General features: G+C 42.2%; 1 protein-coding gene across 1 annotated transcript in view; it reads left to right on the top strand.

The window, feature by feature from the left end:
* The window catches only part of LOC139564456 (R-spondin-2-like), an 86,096-nt gene that overhangs the window by 56,063 nt on the left and 13,765 nt on the right, over positions 1-16,268 (top strand). Inside the window, exons 4-5 of the mRNA XM_071383987.1 lie at positions 397-540; positions 940-1,128. Of these exons, the coding sequence (XP_071240088.1) occupies positions 397-540; positions 940-1,128 (333 nt within the window). The remainder of the gene's footprint in view (positions 1-396; positions 541-939; positions 1,129-16,268) is intronic.

Raw genomic sequence — 16,268 nt, 5'->3', positions numbered from 1 at the left:
ATGCTAGTGGTCTGTTTTCCTGCCTGTGTTGAAAGGGGTCACGGTGAGGTAATGTTTCACCAACTTTGCTGTTGTTATTTCGCAGTTCGCACTCTTCACCCGCTCACACTGAAAACCGAGTGTGCTGAAATACAGCACAGCCCTGGAGATATATGATTATATGATTCACAGGACATCAACACAGAGGCTTTCTTTTGGAGGGGGGCGGTAGTCCTTTCAAGAACTCCATCTCCTTCCCCAAACCCCCTTAGTCTTCTATCAACTCCAGATGGTACGAGTGTATACTGTACTGTACCGCTGCCTAGCCCTGGCCTCGCCGAGACCTCTTCTCTCCTCTCTTCACTTCCCCTCCTCTCCCCGCGTCGCCTCTCATCTCGTCTCCTCTTCCTCCCACAGGGTGCAGGATAGATAACTGTGAGTCCTGCTTCAGTAAAGACTTCTGCACCATGTGCAAGGCAGGGTTTTACCTGCACAAAGGGCGCTGCTCCGAGAAGTGCCCAGAGGGCTTTGCGCCCCTGGAGGACACCATGGAGTGTGGAGGTAAGACGGGAAACAGCGAAGACATATGTGTGTCTGAAATAGCTCCGTATTCCCTATGTGGTGCGCTACTGGGCTCCGGTCCAAAGTAGTGCACTATATAGGGAATAGTGTGTCTTTTTGGAGTAATTCATACTGTGTTTGAAATGTGGAAAGTCGACAATGTGGATCACATTGAGGCAGGATCTCCTAGAACTGATTGACTTTACCCAACAGTCTTTTACCTTCTAACCTCTTGTATATATTTTTGAATGAAACAGTAGAAGGATGGAAAGGACCACACACCAAGAGGTTATGGCCATCCTAGTCTTTTCACTATGTACTGTAGTAAACCTTGATTTGGACCCTCCATCGAGTCTCCCTGGCGCTACCCTTTAATGACTCATGTCTCTCCCCACACAGAAGGCTGCGAGGTGGGCCAGTGGAGCGAGTGGGGGTCCTGCACCAGGAGAAACAAAACCTGCGGCTTCAAGTGGGGTCTGGAGACCCGGACGCGGCACATCGTGAAGAAGCCGCCCAAGGACACGATACCCTGCCCCACCATCGCCGAGTCAAAGAGATGCAAAATGGCCATTAGGCACTGCAGGAGAGGTAAGACGTAACGTCATATTGGCAGACAGCTGTTCGGGTGGGTAGATGAATAATGTGTGTGTCTGTGTCGTCCATCTCTATCTTTTGGGTGTTTTTGGTCTGTGGTGTATCTGTCATGTGCAAGTCTCTCCTCGAGGATTATAGTGCTTTAGAGCCGCGGTGTCAAATTCATTCCGTGGAGGGCCTAGTGTCTGCATGTTTTTTTTTCTTTTTTTCTTTCAATTAAGGCCTAGACAACCAGGTATGGGGAGTTCTTTACTAATTAGGGACCTTAATTCATCAAACAAGTACAAGGGAGGAGCGAAAACCTGCAGACACTCGACCGTCCGTGGAATGAGTTTGACACCTGTGTTTTAGAGACTTGTATCTCGGGTAAGGGGCCAGAACTCCCTCTTGGGAGAAACCATTTCCCCTTTCTGGTCTCAGAGTTCCACCAGGTATGTCTGCTGCTCTAGCCCACATTAACCCTGCGTGTCCCTCAAACACAAACCCACCACGTTCTGCTTTTTTTTTGACCTTTTGGTTTTTAGGTGCACAGTGGCGTTTTCATGCATGAAATATCAGTATTTTTCCATGGCCGCCCCATTCAAGCCAGCTCACCAGGTTTTTCTGGGTATATCTCTCTCTCTCTCTCTGTCTCTGTCTCTGTCTCTGTCTCTGTCTCTGTCTCTGTCTCTGTCTCTGTCTCTGTCTCTGTCTCTGTCTCTGTCTCTGTCTCTGTCTCTGTCTCTGTCTCTGTCTCTGTCTCTCTCTCTCTCTCTCTCTCTCTCTCTCTCTCTCTCTCTCTCTCTCTCTCTCTCTCTCTCTCTCTCTCTCTCTCTCTCTCTCTCTCTCTCTCTCTCTCTCTCTCTCTCTCTCTCTCTCTCTCTCTCTCTCTCTCTCTCTCTCTCTCTCTCTCTCTCTCTCTCTCTCTCTCTCTTCAGTGGAATTCTTCAAAGTATGAACTGCAGGTTTCCTCAATGGCACTCTCTGTTCCCTCCCGTCCATTTGAAAGTTATTTGCGGTACGCACAGCATGTACGTCGACCATTAAATGAGAAGTCAGATCTGGAAATATTTTTTGTGTAAATACAGCTAGGAAAATATTTTTTCTGAAGGTATTCAGTTCTTCACAGATGATCCAAACACACCATTTAGAGCGATGGCCTCAGTCAAGTGTGCTTATTGACGAGGTGATGACAGAAAAGTTGTCCCAAACTCAAATATGTCCCTAACTCAGTCAATGTGATTTCGGATTAGGATGTGCTGTGTATACGCTTCCTTAGGCAAAACAAGGAGATATAGGAGTTATAGTGGCAGAATGGCAGATTGGGTTCAAGCCTTCCGGAAAATTATGAAAAAGAACATTGTTCAAAAAAAGCTGGAAAATATCCTACTCTCTCCAGGATTTTCCACCATTTTTGGTATTGCATGTTAAATCCGAGTACCATTTAGTGAGGTGGTGAGAGAGTAAATAAACTTGAAATAAACCATGATCGTCTCTCCTATTGCAGCAATATTGAGGCAGGCAGTGCTTTCTGGCTTGGAAACTGTCCCACTGGGCAGTTTCTTGACTCTAGCTGGGCCATGTGCGTGGAACCAACGTTGAAAATACGTTGAATTAACATCTGTGCCCAGTGAAACCGACGTGGAAACATTGAAATGATGTATAAACAACATTGATTCAAATAGTGTGTGCCCAGTGGGGTGATTATGTGTTCCTGTCCCCTGTCCTGATTTTTTCTTTAGGAATTTCCCTCCCCCTAATTTAGCACTGCTTGCTTGACCTTTTCCAAAGGTATTTTATGGTCTTCTTTAATTAAAACCTGGCATTGTTGGGCCTGTGTTACTGGCATCAATTATTTAGTATGAGGTCAGTGATGGGGAGTTATTGTGAAAAGTCTCAATTGAATGCATAGCAAAGCTATTTTTCTGCTAGCCTGTAGAAACCGAGTGTGGGGGCCTCTAACGTTGACCTCGCTTATCACTCCTGTCTCATGGTTGATACGGTCATCTATTAGTGTCTTCACCCCATTCAATGTTTCTGGGAATAGCTTCAATTTAGTTGTGTAGTTAAAGTTGTCTGTGGTCGTTGCTGTGTGCTCCTTTTGGTTACAAGAATGGCAGAGGTGGCTCGTATCATAAAGTTGAGTTTTGTACTTAAACGGAACTGTTAACCTTTACCGAACCTCAACCCCGTATCCGGGATCACCCCCCACCCCCCACACACTGATTAGCATAGATAGCATAGCTTCAGAAGTAGATAGTAGCATCTAAATATCATTAAATCACAAGTCCAAGACACCAGATGAAAGATACAGATCTTGTGAATAAAGCCACCATTTCAGATTTTTAAAATGTTTTACAGGGAAGACAAAATATGTAAATCTATTAGCTAAACACGTTAGCAAAATACACCACTATTCTAACTCCATCAGTTTCTTACTCCTTCAGGTGCTATCACCAATTCGGCTCAACTAAGATATTGATATCCACTAACCAAGAAAAAACCTCTTCAGATGACAGTCTGATAACATATTCATGGTATAGGATAGTTTTTGTTAGAAAAAAGTGCATATTTCAGGTAGAAATCACAGTTTACAATTGCACCGACCATCGCAAATCGACTAGAATTACTAGATAGAGCAACGTGTATGACCAATTTACTCATCATAAAACATTTCATAAGAATAGACAAAGCATAGCAATGGAAAGACCCAGATCTTGTGATTCCAGACAATATTTCAGATTTTCTAAGCGTTTTACAGCGAAAACACAATAAATCGATAAGTTAGCATACTACATGTGAAAACGTTACCAGAGCATCGATTCCAGCCAAAGAGCGCTATAACGTAATCACCGCCAAAAGATATTAATTTTTTCACTAACCTTCTCAGAATTCTTCCGATGACACTCCTGTAACATCATTTTACAACATACATATACAGTTTGTTCGAAAAGGTGCATATTTAGCCATACAAAACCGTGGTTACACAATAAAAATACTAGGAAATCAAGCCTCAATATGTCTGACGTCATCTATCAGAGTGATCTAGTTTAATTAAAAGCTAATCATATACTTGACTAAAAAATACAGGGTTGACAGGAATCGAAAGACAAATTAGTTCTTAATGCAACCGCTGATTTACATTTTTAAAATTATCCTTACTTTTCAATACAGGGTTGGCCAAGTGAAGCTATACCAAACAAAATGGCGATAAATGCGTTTAAAATATTTCGACAGAAACACGGTTTATCATATTAAATATTGCTTACTTTGAGCTGATCTTCCATCATATTCTTGGGCAATGTATCCTTTCTATGTTATAAACGTCTTTTGGTCGATAGATGTCCTCTGTCCTTCGAAATGTCCACTAACAACGACCGAGACCGCGAAACGTTCCCAAAGCTAGAAAGTGCACGACAAATAAATTCCTCAGAATCGCACTAAACGGATATAAATTGCTATAAAACGGTTAAAATTCACTACCTTATGATGTTTTTAACAACTATAACGACTGAAAACATGACCGGAGAAATACTGCTGGTTAGAAAACGATTTGGAACGAGGCAGGTCCGATGGCCTTGACGCTTCAGGCGCACGTTGAGAAAGGGTGGTCTCTGTACATTTTCGTCTTTTATAATGGCTGAGAACGTCCCATCGATTCCATTGAAAACGTGATGACGTACAGACACCCAGAGGAAGACGTAGGCAGTGTCGGTTTCTTCATAGCATTCACTGTGGCCTTATAAACAGACCCCAGATCAGAGGTAAAAATTTCTGAAATCTGAACCCTGTCATGAAAAGTGCTGTAAAAATTGTTCTGTACCACTCAGAGACAAAATTTCAACTCCTATAGAAACTATAGACTGTTTTCTATCCAATAATAACAATAATATGCATATTGTACGATCAAGAATTTAGCACGAGGCAGTTTAATTTGGAGACCCAAATATGCTAATGCGGAACAGCACCCCCTATAGTTGCAAGAAGTTTTAACTCCCCGACCCTCAAGCCGCTCAAGTGGTAGTGAAAAATCCTATCCCCCAAAACTAAGCCTGTGAAACGAAAGACTCGTCCATGTCAAGCTGTTTAAATAAATACTATGTAAAATGGAAGCCATTTAAGTCGAGCGGGATAAGGGAATGCCAGGAAAGAAAAGAAGAAGGAATCCTCAGGGTTCCACACAGCACAGAGATTCATTTCAGGCAGGCAGCATGGACCCAGTCCCAGTTCCAGACCGACTGACATTGTAAAATAATCACTTCCCATAAGTGATAATGAAGAGTAATCCAATGGGAGGAATGTCTGTCTTTCCCTTTGGTGTGCAGGTGACCAGGAAGTGGTCCACGCCGGTGGATGAAGATCAAGAGGTTCATGGAAAGGCCTCATTACGCCCGGGTTCATTATTAAATACCTCCCAGTTGACCTTTTAAATTACAACATATTCCAGAGACTTTGGGCAGTAAAGCCCTCCAATGCTATCTAATACACCATGGCTTTGCTGCGCAATATAACAAATTACGTCTCAAGACGTAAATAGGATTATTCCCAGGCTATAACCACAATGTATGTTTTTTTCTTCTAAATAATTAATGAACTAATTCTTTACAACAATACAACCCAACAAGAAAATCAGTTAGAGTGTGAACTAGAGTAGAATCCCGAGTGACACGGAAGAAAGGCTGGGTTAAGAAAATATCATTTGGACTGCATGTCATTTCTTCCCACTGAACACCAGTATTTGGGATACGTATTGGGTTAGATTGCTATGGATTAAAATGAGACAGGAAATATATGTACAGTCGTGGCCAAAAGTTTTGAGAATGACACAAATATTAATTTCCACAAAGTTTGCTGCTTCAGTGTCTTTAGATATTTTTGTCAGATGTTACTATGGAATACTCAAGTATAATTACAAGCATTTCATAAGCGTCAACGGCTTTTATTGACAATTACATGAAGTTGACATGAAGCAAAGAGTCAAAGAGTCAATATTGAAGCAAAGAGTCAATATTGAAGCAAAGAGTCAATATTTGCGGTGTTGACCCTTCTTTTTCAAGACCTCTGTAATCCGCCCTGGCATGCTGTCAATTAACTTCTGGGCCACATCCTGACTGATGGCAGCCCATTCTTGCATAATCAATACTTGGAGTTTGTCAGAATTTGTGGGGTTTTGTTTGTCCACCCGCCTCTTGAGTATTGACCACAAGTTCTCAATGGGATTAAGGTCTGGGGAGTTTCCTGGCCATGGACCCAAAATATCGATGTTTTTTTCCCCGAGCCACTTAGTTACTTTTGCCTTATGGCAAGGTGCTCCATCATGCTGGAAAAGGCATTGTTCATCACCAAACTGTTCCTGGATGGTTGGGAGAAGTTGCTCTCAGAGGATGTGTTGGTACCATTCTTTATTCATGGCTGTGTTCTGAGGAAAAATTGTGAGTGAGCCCACTCCCTTGGCTGAGAAGCAACCCCACACATGAATGGTCTCAGGATGCTTTACTGTTGGCATGACACAGGACTGATGGTAGCGCTCACCTTGTCTTCTCCGGACAAGCTTTTTTTCCGGATGCCCCAAACAATCGGAAAGGGGATTCATCAGAGAAAATGACTTTACCCCAGTCCTCAGCAGTCCAATCCCTGTACCTTTTGCAGAATATCAGTCTGTCCCTGATGTTTTTCCTGGAGAGAAGTGGCTTCTTTGCTGCCCTTCTTGACACCAGGCCATCCTCCAAAAGTCTTCGCCTTATTGTGCGTGAAGATGCACTCACACCTGCTTGCTGCCATTCCTGAGCAAGCTCTGTACTGGTGGTGCCCCGATCCCGCAGCTGAATCAACTTTAGGAGACAGTCCTGGCGCTTGCTGGACTTTCTTGGGTGTCCTGAAGCCTTCTTAACAACAATTGAACCGCTCTCCTTGAAGTTCTTGATGATCCGATAAATGGTTGATTTAAGTGCAATCTTACTGGCAGCAATATCCTTGCCTGTGAAGCTCTTTTTGTGCAAAGCAATGATGATGGCATGTGTTTCCTTGCAGGTAACCATGGTTGACAGAGGAAGAACAATGATTCGAAGCACCACCCACCTTTTGAAGATTCCAGTCTGTTATTCAAACTCAATCAGCATTACAGAGTGATCTCCAGCCTTGTCCTCGTCAACACTCACACCTGTGTTAACGAGAGAATCACTGACATGATGTCAGCTGGTCCTTTTGTGGCAGGGCTGAAATGCAGTGGAAATGTTTTTGGGGGATTCAGTTCATTTGCATGGCAAAGAGGGACTTTGCAATTAATAGCAATTCATCTGATCACTCTTCATAACATTCTGGAGTATATGCAAATTGCCATCATACAAACTGAGGCAGCAGACTTTGTGAATATTTGTAATATTTGTGTCATTCTCAAAACTTTTGGCAACGACTGTACAGTTGAAGTCGGAAGTTTACATACACTTATGTTGGAGTTATTAAAACTCGTTTTTCAACCACTCCACAAATTTCTTATTAACAAACTATAGTTTTGGCAAGTCGGTTAGGACATCTACTACGTGCATGACACATGTCATTTTTCCAACAATTGTTTACAGACAGATTATTTCACTTATAATTCACTGTATCACAATTCCAGTGGAAGTTTACATACACTAAGTGTACACTAAGCCTTTAAACAGCTTAAAAATTCCAGAAAATGATGTCCTGACTTTAGAAGCAATAGGAGGTGTACCTGTGGATGTATTTCAAGGCCTACCTTCAAACTCAGTGCCTCTTTGCTTGACGTCATTGGAAAATCAAAAGAAATCAGCCAAGACCTCAGAAAAAACATTGTAGACCTCCACAAGTCTGGTTCATCCTTGGGAGCAATTTCCAAACGTCTGAATGTATCACGTTCATCTGTGCAAACAATAGTACGCAAGTATAAACACCATGGGACCACGCAGCCGTCATACCGCTCAGGAGGGAGATGTGTTCTGTCTCCTAGAGATGAACATACTTTGGTGCGAAAAGTGCAAATCAATCCCAGAGCAACAGCAAAGGACCTTCTGAAGATGCTGGAGGAAACAGGCACAAAAGTATCTATAGCCACAGTAAAACGAGTCCTATATCGACATAACCTGAACGGCCGCTCAGCAAGGAAGAAGCCACTGCTCCAAAACCGTTTGCAACTGCACATGTGGACAAAGATAGTACTTTTTGGAGACATGTCCTCTGGTCTGATGAAACAAAAATAGAACTGTTTGGCCATAATGACCATTGTTATGTTTGGAGGAATAAGGGGAAGCTTGCAAGCCGAAGAACACCATCACAACCGTGAAGCACAGTAGGTAGCACATTGTTGTGGGGGTGCTTTGCTGCAGGAGGGACTGGTGCACTTCACAAAATAGATGATATCATGAGGAAGGAAAATTATGTGGATATATTGAAGCAACATCTCAAGACATCAGTCAGGAAGTTAAAGCTTGGTCGCAAATGGGTGTTCCAAATGGACAATGACCCCAAGCATACTTCCAAAGTTGTGGTAAAATGGCTTAAGGACAACAAAGTCAAGGTATCGGAGTGGCCATCACAAAGCCCTGACCTCAATCCTATAGAAAATTTGTGGGCAGAACTGAAAAAGCGTGTGCGAGCAAGGAGAACTAGAAACCTGACTCAGTTATCCAGCTCTGTCAGGAGGAATGGGCCAAAATTCAGCAAATTTATTGTGGGAAGCTTGTGGAAGGCTACCCAAAACGTTTGACCCAAGTTAAACATTTTAAAGGCAATGCTACCAAATACTAATTGAGTGTATGTAAACTTCTGACCCACCAGGAATGTGATGAAGCTGAAATCATTCTCTCTACTATTATTCTGACATTTCACATTCTTAAAATGAAGTGGTGATCCTAACTGACCTAAGACAGGGACTTTTTACTAGGATTAGATGTCAGGAAATGTGAAAAACTGAGTTTAAATGTATTTGGCTAAGGTGTATGTAAACTTCCGACTTCAACTGTGTGTATATATATATATATATATATATATATATATATATATATATATATATATATTTTACGTGTATGTAGGTATACACTATTTATGGTAATGTTTATCTGATTGCCTCCGGCTTGCATTTCCATGTGCTTAAATAATACTGGAAGTCATTTACAGATTCATGTCACCCATCTTAACTCTGACGCACATGGCACAGCTAGAGTCAAGGATCTTTCTTCCTCAGTGTCTTCTGAGAGACATAATCCCTCATCGAGAAAATATACATGGAGATAGATAGTCAAAGCCCAGATAATGTCAAGGACGTCAAGAAACAAAGCATTTCTCAGCGAAATGCGAGGATGCGTCTGAAGCGTGTCTGATATTTTCATGACATCTCACCGTACTGTATAAACAATATGATATAGTTTTTCCTTCCACCACCATGTTTCAATTTCTTTTCTCTACTGATGTTGACCTCTCTAGCCAATGGGCATAAATTGGTTGAATCAAAGTTGTTTCAACGTAATTTGTCAACATATTGTGACGTGGGGAATCTACGTGGAAAATACATTGGATTTGAAAAAAGTTATCAAAGTAAACTGTTGTCTTGAGGGTGAAACTTCAACCACAGGATTATGTGATCATAGTAACCACATTTCAACATAGACAAACCTTGTATAAAATATGTTGAATTTGTACCTTTAAAACAACATCTTCAACGTTATAATCAGTATCTGAAAAAACAATAGGCTCGGCAGCACCTCTTACTGGAGAAGTTATCTATCTACAGCTACCCTTTGGTCTCCCATCCAGGATTTTAACCAAGCACAGCCCTGCTTTGCTACGACACCAAGAGACAACAAAAATACTATTCTACTATTCATATTCTTCTATCCAGCACAGTTAAACTGGATCTTTAGAAAGAGGAGGTGCTGTGATAAAAAAATAATATTGTATCTGTTTTTTTTAAGCTAAACTGACATTTTGCATGAGTCACCTCTGGTGGCAGAGCATCCCACGATGACATGGCTCTATACATAGCTGATCAACGCATTTAAATCTGTTTTTGGTTTGGGAGCCATGAAGAAACCTGTCGTGTCGTGTCTGGTTGAGTACAGTATGTATGTTTGTTTACCAAAAGAATAGGAGTGAATCAAATCAAAGTTAATTTGATTAAAGTGCATTTAAAGTTGGATTTGATTTGATTTAGTCCTATAACTTATTCTTTAACTTAGATTTTTGTTGTTGTTGAGATAGAGACGTGAATCCAACATCACAGTTATTCATTTGTAGACAAACTGGAATTAAAGCCAGACTAAGTCAGTGCACAGATGGAACTATCCAAACAGAAGATAACTCTCCTTCAAATGTTGATATTTGGTTGCGTTGACAACCAAACAATTCAATATAACTTTTGAAGTCAAATAAATAGCTTATTAACTTGTCGACAGTTAACAAATGACATGTTGGATTCACGTCTCCAACTCAACCAGAAATAAAAGTTGAAGAATGGGATTAAGCCAGAGGCTCAGATGGAACTTTTCCAGCAGTACTGTAGATACTGCTCTTTTAAACTTAGATCATTTGTTGCGTTGTCAACCAAACACAATTCAATATTACTTTTACAGTAAATAGCCTAAAGGTTAAGGCTATCTTACAAACTAATGTAACATTCAACCTCAAAAGTAGTTACACATCCATGGCCACGTTTTGAGGTTACTGTAACTATACATGTCGTCATATGTTAATCATGTAAAGTGTGCATGTTCAAGATAGCATGAATAGGTTGTCGCAGGTTTGTGAGATCTTCACAATCACTGTAATAATCTGTGCAGAATCTGCAATCCGGGTCATTTGGTTGTGCTATTAGATGAAGCACAGTGATTACACATTAATGTGGCATAAATAAACATAATATCTGACATTGTGTTCCTATTTGAACCTTGCCATGCTTTTAAAATGATTGAAAGCACTGTGATAAACATTGAGTAATTAAAAATAAAAATAAAATAATAATTTTAATTGGAATTTGGTTGTGCTTTTAGATGGTTGAAATCATAGTGATATGACATTGGAAATTCAACTAACTTTTGTCTGTCTTTTTGAGTGGGTTAATATAGGTTGTAATCTCATGGATCAACATCAACCAAATATTAGCCAATTATCCACGTTGATATGAGTGTGTATATTCTGACCAGCATGGCGTCTCTGTAACCTGGACTCAGGGGTAGATGTAACATCTTCCTGTAACATTGTGTCTTATGTCACCATACCAAACATAACATATCATACTCATTTGAGTGTCCTGGATTCACGAGAAAAAAATCACGAAAATTGTGGCGTCTGGTTTGCTTAATATAAGGAAAACAATTTTTTTTTATACTTTTACTTTTGATATTTAAGTATATTTTAGCAATTACATTTACTTTTGATACTTAAGTATATTTAAAACCAAATACTTTTAGACTTACTCAAGTAGTATTTTACTGGGTGACTTTCACTTTTACTTGAGTCATTTTCTATTAAGGTATCTTTATTTTTACTCAAGTATGACAACTGGGTACCTTTTCCACCACTGCTGTTGGGTGCCAGTCTTCTTCTTCCCTCCCTCAGGGTAGGTAGACAGACTGCTGTTCTGTTGCTTCCATCCTCTCCTCTCTCCCCAGGGTGGTTCCGCTAAACGGGCCATAAACATGCCTTATTAATAGCTGTTCCATTGGCCTCTGCAATGACACGCTGACTTCTCTCTCTCCTCAACTTCAATATGCTTTAATGGCATGATAACAAGGTCAATGTTGCCAAAGCAAAGTGGTACATAACAACTAGGAAAGCAACAGCAACAACAATAAGAATTGGAAAAAATATATACTGTATATATTTATATATATATATCCAATACAAAAAATTTATTAATGGTCAACGTTCAGAAATCTAATTCAGTACATGGAGAAATTAGTAAAAAAAAACTTAGCTTGTGGCAAGCTGTGACATATTGTGCTGCCAACTAATACGCATCAGACCTTTCCCCCAAAAATACAGAGTATAAGTGTCTCTTTGTTTGATTGTTCTGTGAATGGGAACATTTACATTTTTCATTTGGGGAAGAAGGAATCTCTAACCAATATGTATGGGCCAAAAGATTAGAAAGTGTTCTTCAATTTCTATTTCTCCCGACCCACAGTAATGACATAGTCGCTCTGGCCAGCCATGTCTTTGTTATGGCGTCCTGTTTCATTTGCCAGGCTACGATTACTAATGATGTATTTAGTTGAAGATTAAATCTGCATTAGGTGGAAACAACGCAACGTCTACCCTACCACCGTTGTTATTGTTTTTGTTGCCAAGCTGAAGAGACGGGGGGGGGGGGGACAGTATTTGTTGTTTGCAGTAACTTCCTCCTTGTTGTAATATTGCAAATCGTCGTGACAGTTTCACCATTAAGGATTTCAGCTTTAAGGTTTTGCTTTGTTTGGGGTCTTTTAAACGGGTTAAGTATTCACTGACGTCTCGTTCCAATGCTTGATAGCGTTCCATCTTTCTCTGACCTTTGACCTCACTCTGCCAATAGTCAATGTACGTGTTCTTATTATTCACCTCCAGCTGTCTAAATTCTGCTCTTGGGGCCTCTCTCTCTCTCTCTCTCTGGAGTCTTAAGCTGCTCAGTATTGATGCCATTAGGATTCTCCCTCAGGAGATTCCACCGCAATCCTAAAAATATAGAAACATTAATCCTGTCATCAGACTCTGGTTTACAAACAGAGATGTAACACGTACATCTCTCCATATCCATCTCTCTCTCTCTCTCTCTCTCTCTCTCTCTCTCTCTCTCTCTCTCTCTCTCTCTCTCTCTCTCTCTCTCTCTCTCTCTCTCTCTCTCTCTCTCTCTCTCTCTCTCTCTCTCTCTCTCTCTCTCTCTCTCTCTCTCTCTCTCTCTCTCTCTCTCTCTCTCTCTCTCTCTCTCTCTCTCTCTCTCTCTCTCTGTCACTGTCTCTGTATTTCTCTCGCTCTATCTCTCTATTTCTCTCCCTCTCTCTCTGTCTCTACCTCTATATCTCTCTCTCTCTCTCTCTCTCTCTCTCTCTCTCTGTCTCTCTGTATTTCTCTCTCTCTGTCTCTCTCTCTCTCTCTCTCTCTCTCTCTCTCTGTCACTGTCTCTGTATGTCTCTCGCTCTATCTCTCTATTTCTCTCCCTCTCTCTCTGTCTCTACCTCTATATCTCTCTCTCTCTCTCTCTCTCTCTCTCTCTCTCTCTCTCTCTCTCTCTCTCTGTCTCTCTTTCTCTCTGTCTCTCTGTCTCTCTCTCTCTCTCTCTCTCTCTCTCTCTCTCTGTCACTGTCTCTGTATTTCTCTCGCTCTATCTCTCTATTTCTCTCCCTCTCTCTCTGTCTCTACCTCTATATCTCTCTCTCTCTCTCTCTCTCTCTCTCTCTCTCTGTCTCTCTGTATTTCTCTCTCTCTGCTCTCTCTCTCTCTCTCTCTCTCTCTCTCTCTGTCACTGTCTCTGTATGTCTCTCGCTCTATCTCTCTATTTCTCTCCCTCTCTCTCTGTCTCTACCTCTATATCTCTCTCTCTCTCTCTCTCTCTCTCTCTCTCTCTCTCTCTCTGTCTCTCTGTCTCTCTGTCTCTCTGTCTCTCTCTCTCTCTCTCTCTCTCTCTCTCACTGTCTCTGTATTTCTCTCGCTCTATCTCTATATTTCTCTCCCTCTCTCTCTCTCTCTCTCTCTCTCTCTCTCTCTCTCTCTCTCTCTCTCTCTCTCTCTCTCTCTCTCTCTCTCTCTCTCTCTCTCTCTCTCTCTCTCTCTCTCTCTCTCTCTCTCTCTCTCTCTCTCTCTCTCTCTCTCTCTCTCTCTCTCTCTCTCTCTCTCTCTCTCTCTCTCTCTCTCTCTCTCTCTCTCTCTCTCTCTCTCTCTCTCTCTCTCTCTCTCTCTCTCTCTCTCTCTCATACACTGTAACTTCCTCTTTCTGCTTAAATTCATTGCAGACAGCCCCCCCCCTTTCTCCTAACCTCCAAGTGATGGGTTATTCCATTTTAATAGTATTAGATGCTGTGTAAACAACTTAAAATGTTTAAGCTCTAAAAACGCCTACTTAATCTTTCTGTAATCCCTGGTTTTTGGATTTAGGCTGAGTAGTAAGGTCTTACACAAACACACCATTGAAACTCATTGGCTAATTTTCTACTGCTCTGCAAATCCGCTTTCAGATTGACAGACGGCTCCGAAGTCCCTAGTTGTCATTGACAAGCGTGACATTTGTGTATCTCTTGTTTTGCATTTTCTGTGTAAGTACGCAAAATAATGAATTAGTCAGCCCAGAGTGGATCGTTTCTAGCCACAGGAAGACGGAGACGTGAGATGAGCAAGACTCCCGGGGCACCATGGCGACAGGGTGGATTTGGAGAGTGTACGGTAGACTGTTAGAGAAAGAGAGACCCCATAATGATTGTCTATGGTCATTGGGTTAGGTACCTGTGCTGGAAGCGGAGAGGAGCAGAAGTTGTAGGCCAGTGTGGTGGGGGATAATGATCTCCCCTGTGTGTAAGAGGAGAAACCTTCTCTGCTGTAGAGCTCATCTGAGGCCAAGCTCTCCATCACACTATCATCAATCATACACTTAGCTAAACTTCTCCGAACAGGCCCCGAGCACTTGCCTTGCCTTTGGCCAGGCAGCAAATGCTTCTCATTGGAAAACCACTTGTGTGTGTCTGTACAATTGTGCAATGCATACTGTATGTGTACTGTACCTTTTTTTTCCTGTAGAGAAATCATCACAGCCTATGAAAAAAGTTGAACGTTTTGGTAACATGTAACTTGTTATACAGTATTAGTATTTCAGTATTAGTAGTATTTCAGTATTTCAGTGTCCGTATAAAGTAACATGGCTAGGTGAAAGCTAGAAGGCCCAGTGAGGTTTTCATCAGCCGTTAAAGAGCTATGGAATCGGACAGGGAGTGATAGGCAGCAGCTTTGTGTTTAGCTGCCACCTCAGTGTGTCCACAGGTTCTGTCTAACCCGGTGTGGTTGTGAAGTGAACACACAGGGCTGTGGACCAGGCTCTGTCTAACTCTTAGTGTGGGTCTTCTAGATTTTGTCTACCCCAGTGTGGTTCTGCAGTGTGGTTCTGTAGGGAACACGCAGCTCTGTGGACCTCCTGGCCGTCTCCGTCTGGGAACCATGTGTGGCGGTCGGTTTGGTCCTCCTGTAAAACGATGCACTGAGAAGTGTGACTGCCCCAAATCCGTTTGGGAGGAAGCGCGGCCGCCTGTCTGTAACACACACCGTCCGTGATACCAACAAGCTCAAGCTAGGATTCGCTTGTGTTTGTGTGTGTGTGTCAAATCAAATCAAAGTTGATTCACATGACAGAATACAACGGGTGTAAGCCATACAGTGAAATGCTTACATACTAGTACTTACTTACAAGCTCTAGTGTGTGTGTGTATGTGTACTGTGTCACACAGAATTTGCCTGTTTACGGTCAGAAAGCCAAGAGATTTAGGTGCTGGCAAAGGCTATCCGCTGATCAAATCTGGCTCGTGTTTGTTGGTTTGGAAAACCAATATCCCCCAACAAATGTCTGGATGTTTGTGTGCCTGTCAGACATACCCGTTCCCTCTCCTGCTGCCATCATACCAGTTTGCAGAACACACGCTGACAGACTTTTACTGAAGGGCTAACTCCTCTCTTATGGAATGCCCTCCTTTTCCTCCACAGAGAATTTCATGGGACAGGCCTCGTCCAAACCAAACAGCAAGTGATTTTCCTCTGCCACCACACTCAACCAAACCTTTTAAATGCTCTCGCGAAACAAAAAGGAGATGATTTGTAGATGATGATTCCTGAGTCCTGATGATTCCGTGGCAAATCCGGAATGGGGCCGATGATTAACAGGCAAACTCCGGCCCGGGTAATATCATGGAAAATCCGGATAAATGTGAGCCGCCAAGTGCTTTCCCAGGGCAGACGGAGAGCACTAATTGGCTGCTGGCCTGTCAGAGTGATTATGCGCGCCCCTTGCGGCAGTCTGTTGTGACTGCGAGAGCCATTGCCTAATCTTCATTTAATTAGCCCGCACGGCACGGCCGACACGGTAGCCACTAAGTGGGGCCTTCAGAAGTGCCGCGCCCTAACGCTTCCCGCCTCGCCCTCTCCTCGCGGCCACAGGGGCAGCTCTGTCCCCCTCTGACATCGACCAT

The sequence above is a fragment of the Salvelinus alpinus genome, chromosome 35, assembly GCF_045679555.1.
Source record: "Salvelinus alpinus chromosome 35, SLU_Salpinus.1, whole genome shotgun sequence".
Lineage (NCBI taxonomy): Eukaryota > Metazoa > Chordata > Actinopteri > Salmoniformes > Salmonidae > Salvelinus > Salvelinus alpinus.
This window is presented reverse-complemented; position numbering and strand designations above follow the sequence as displayed.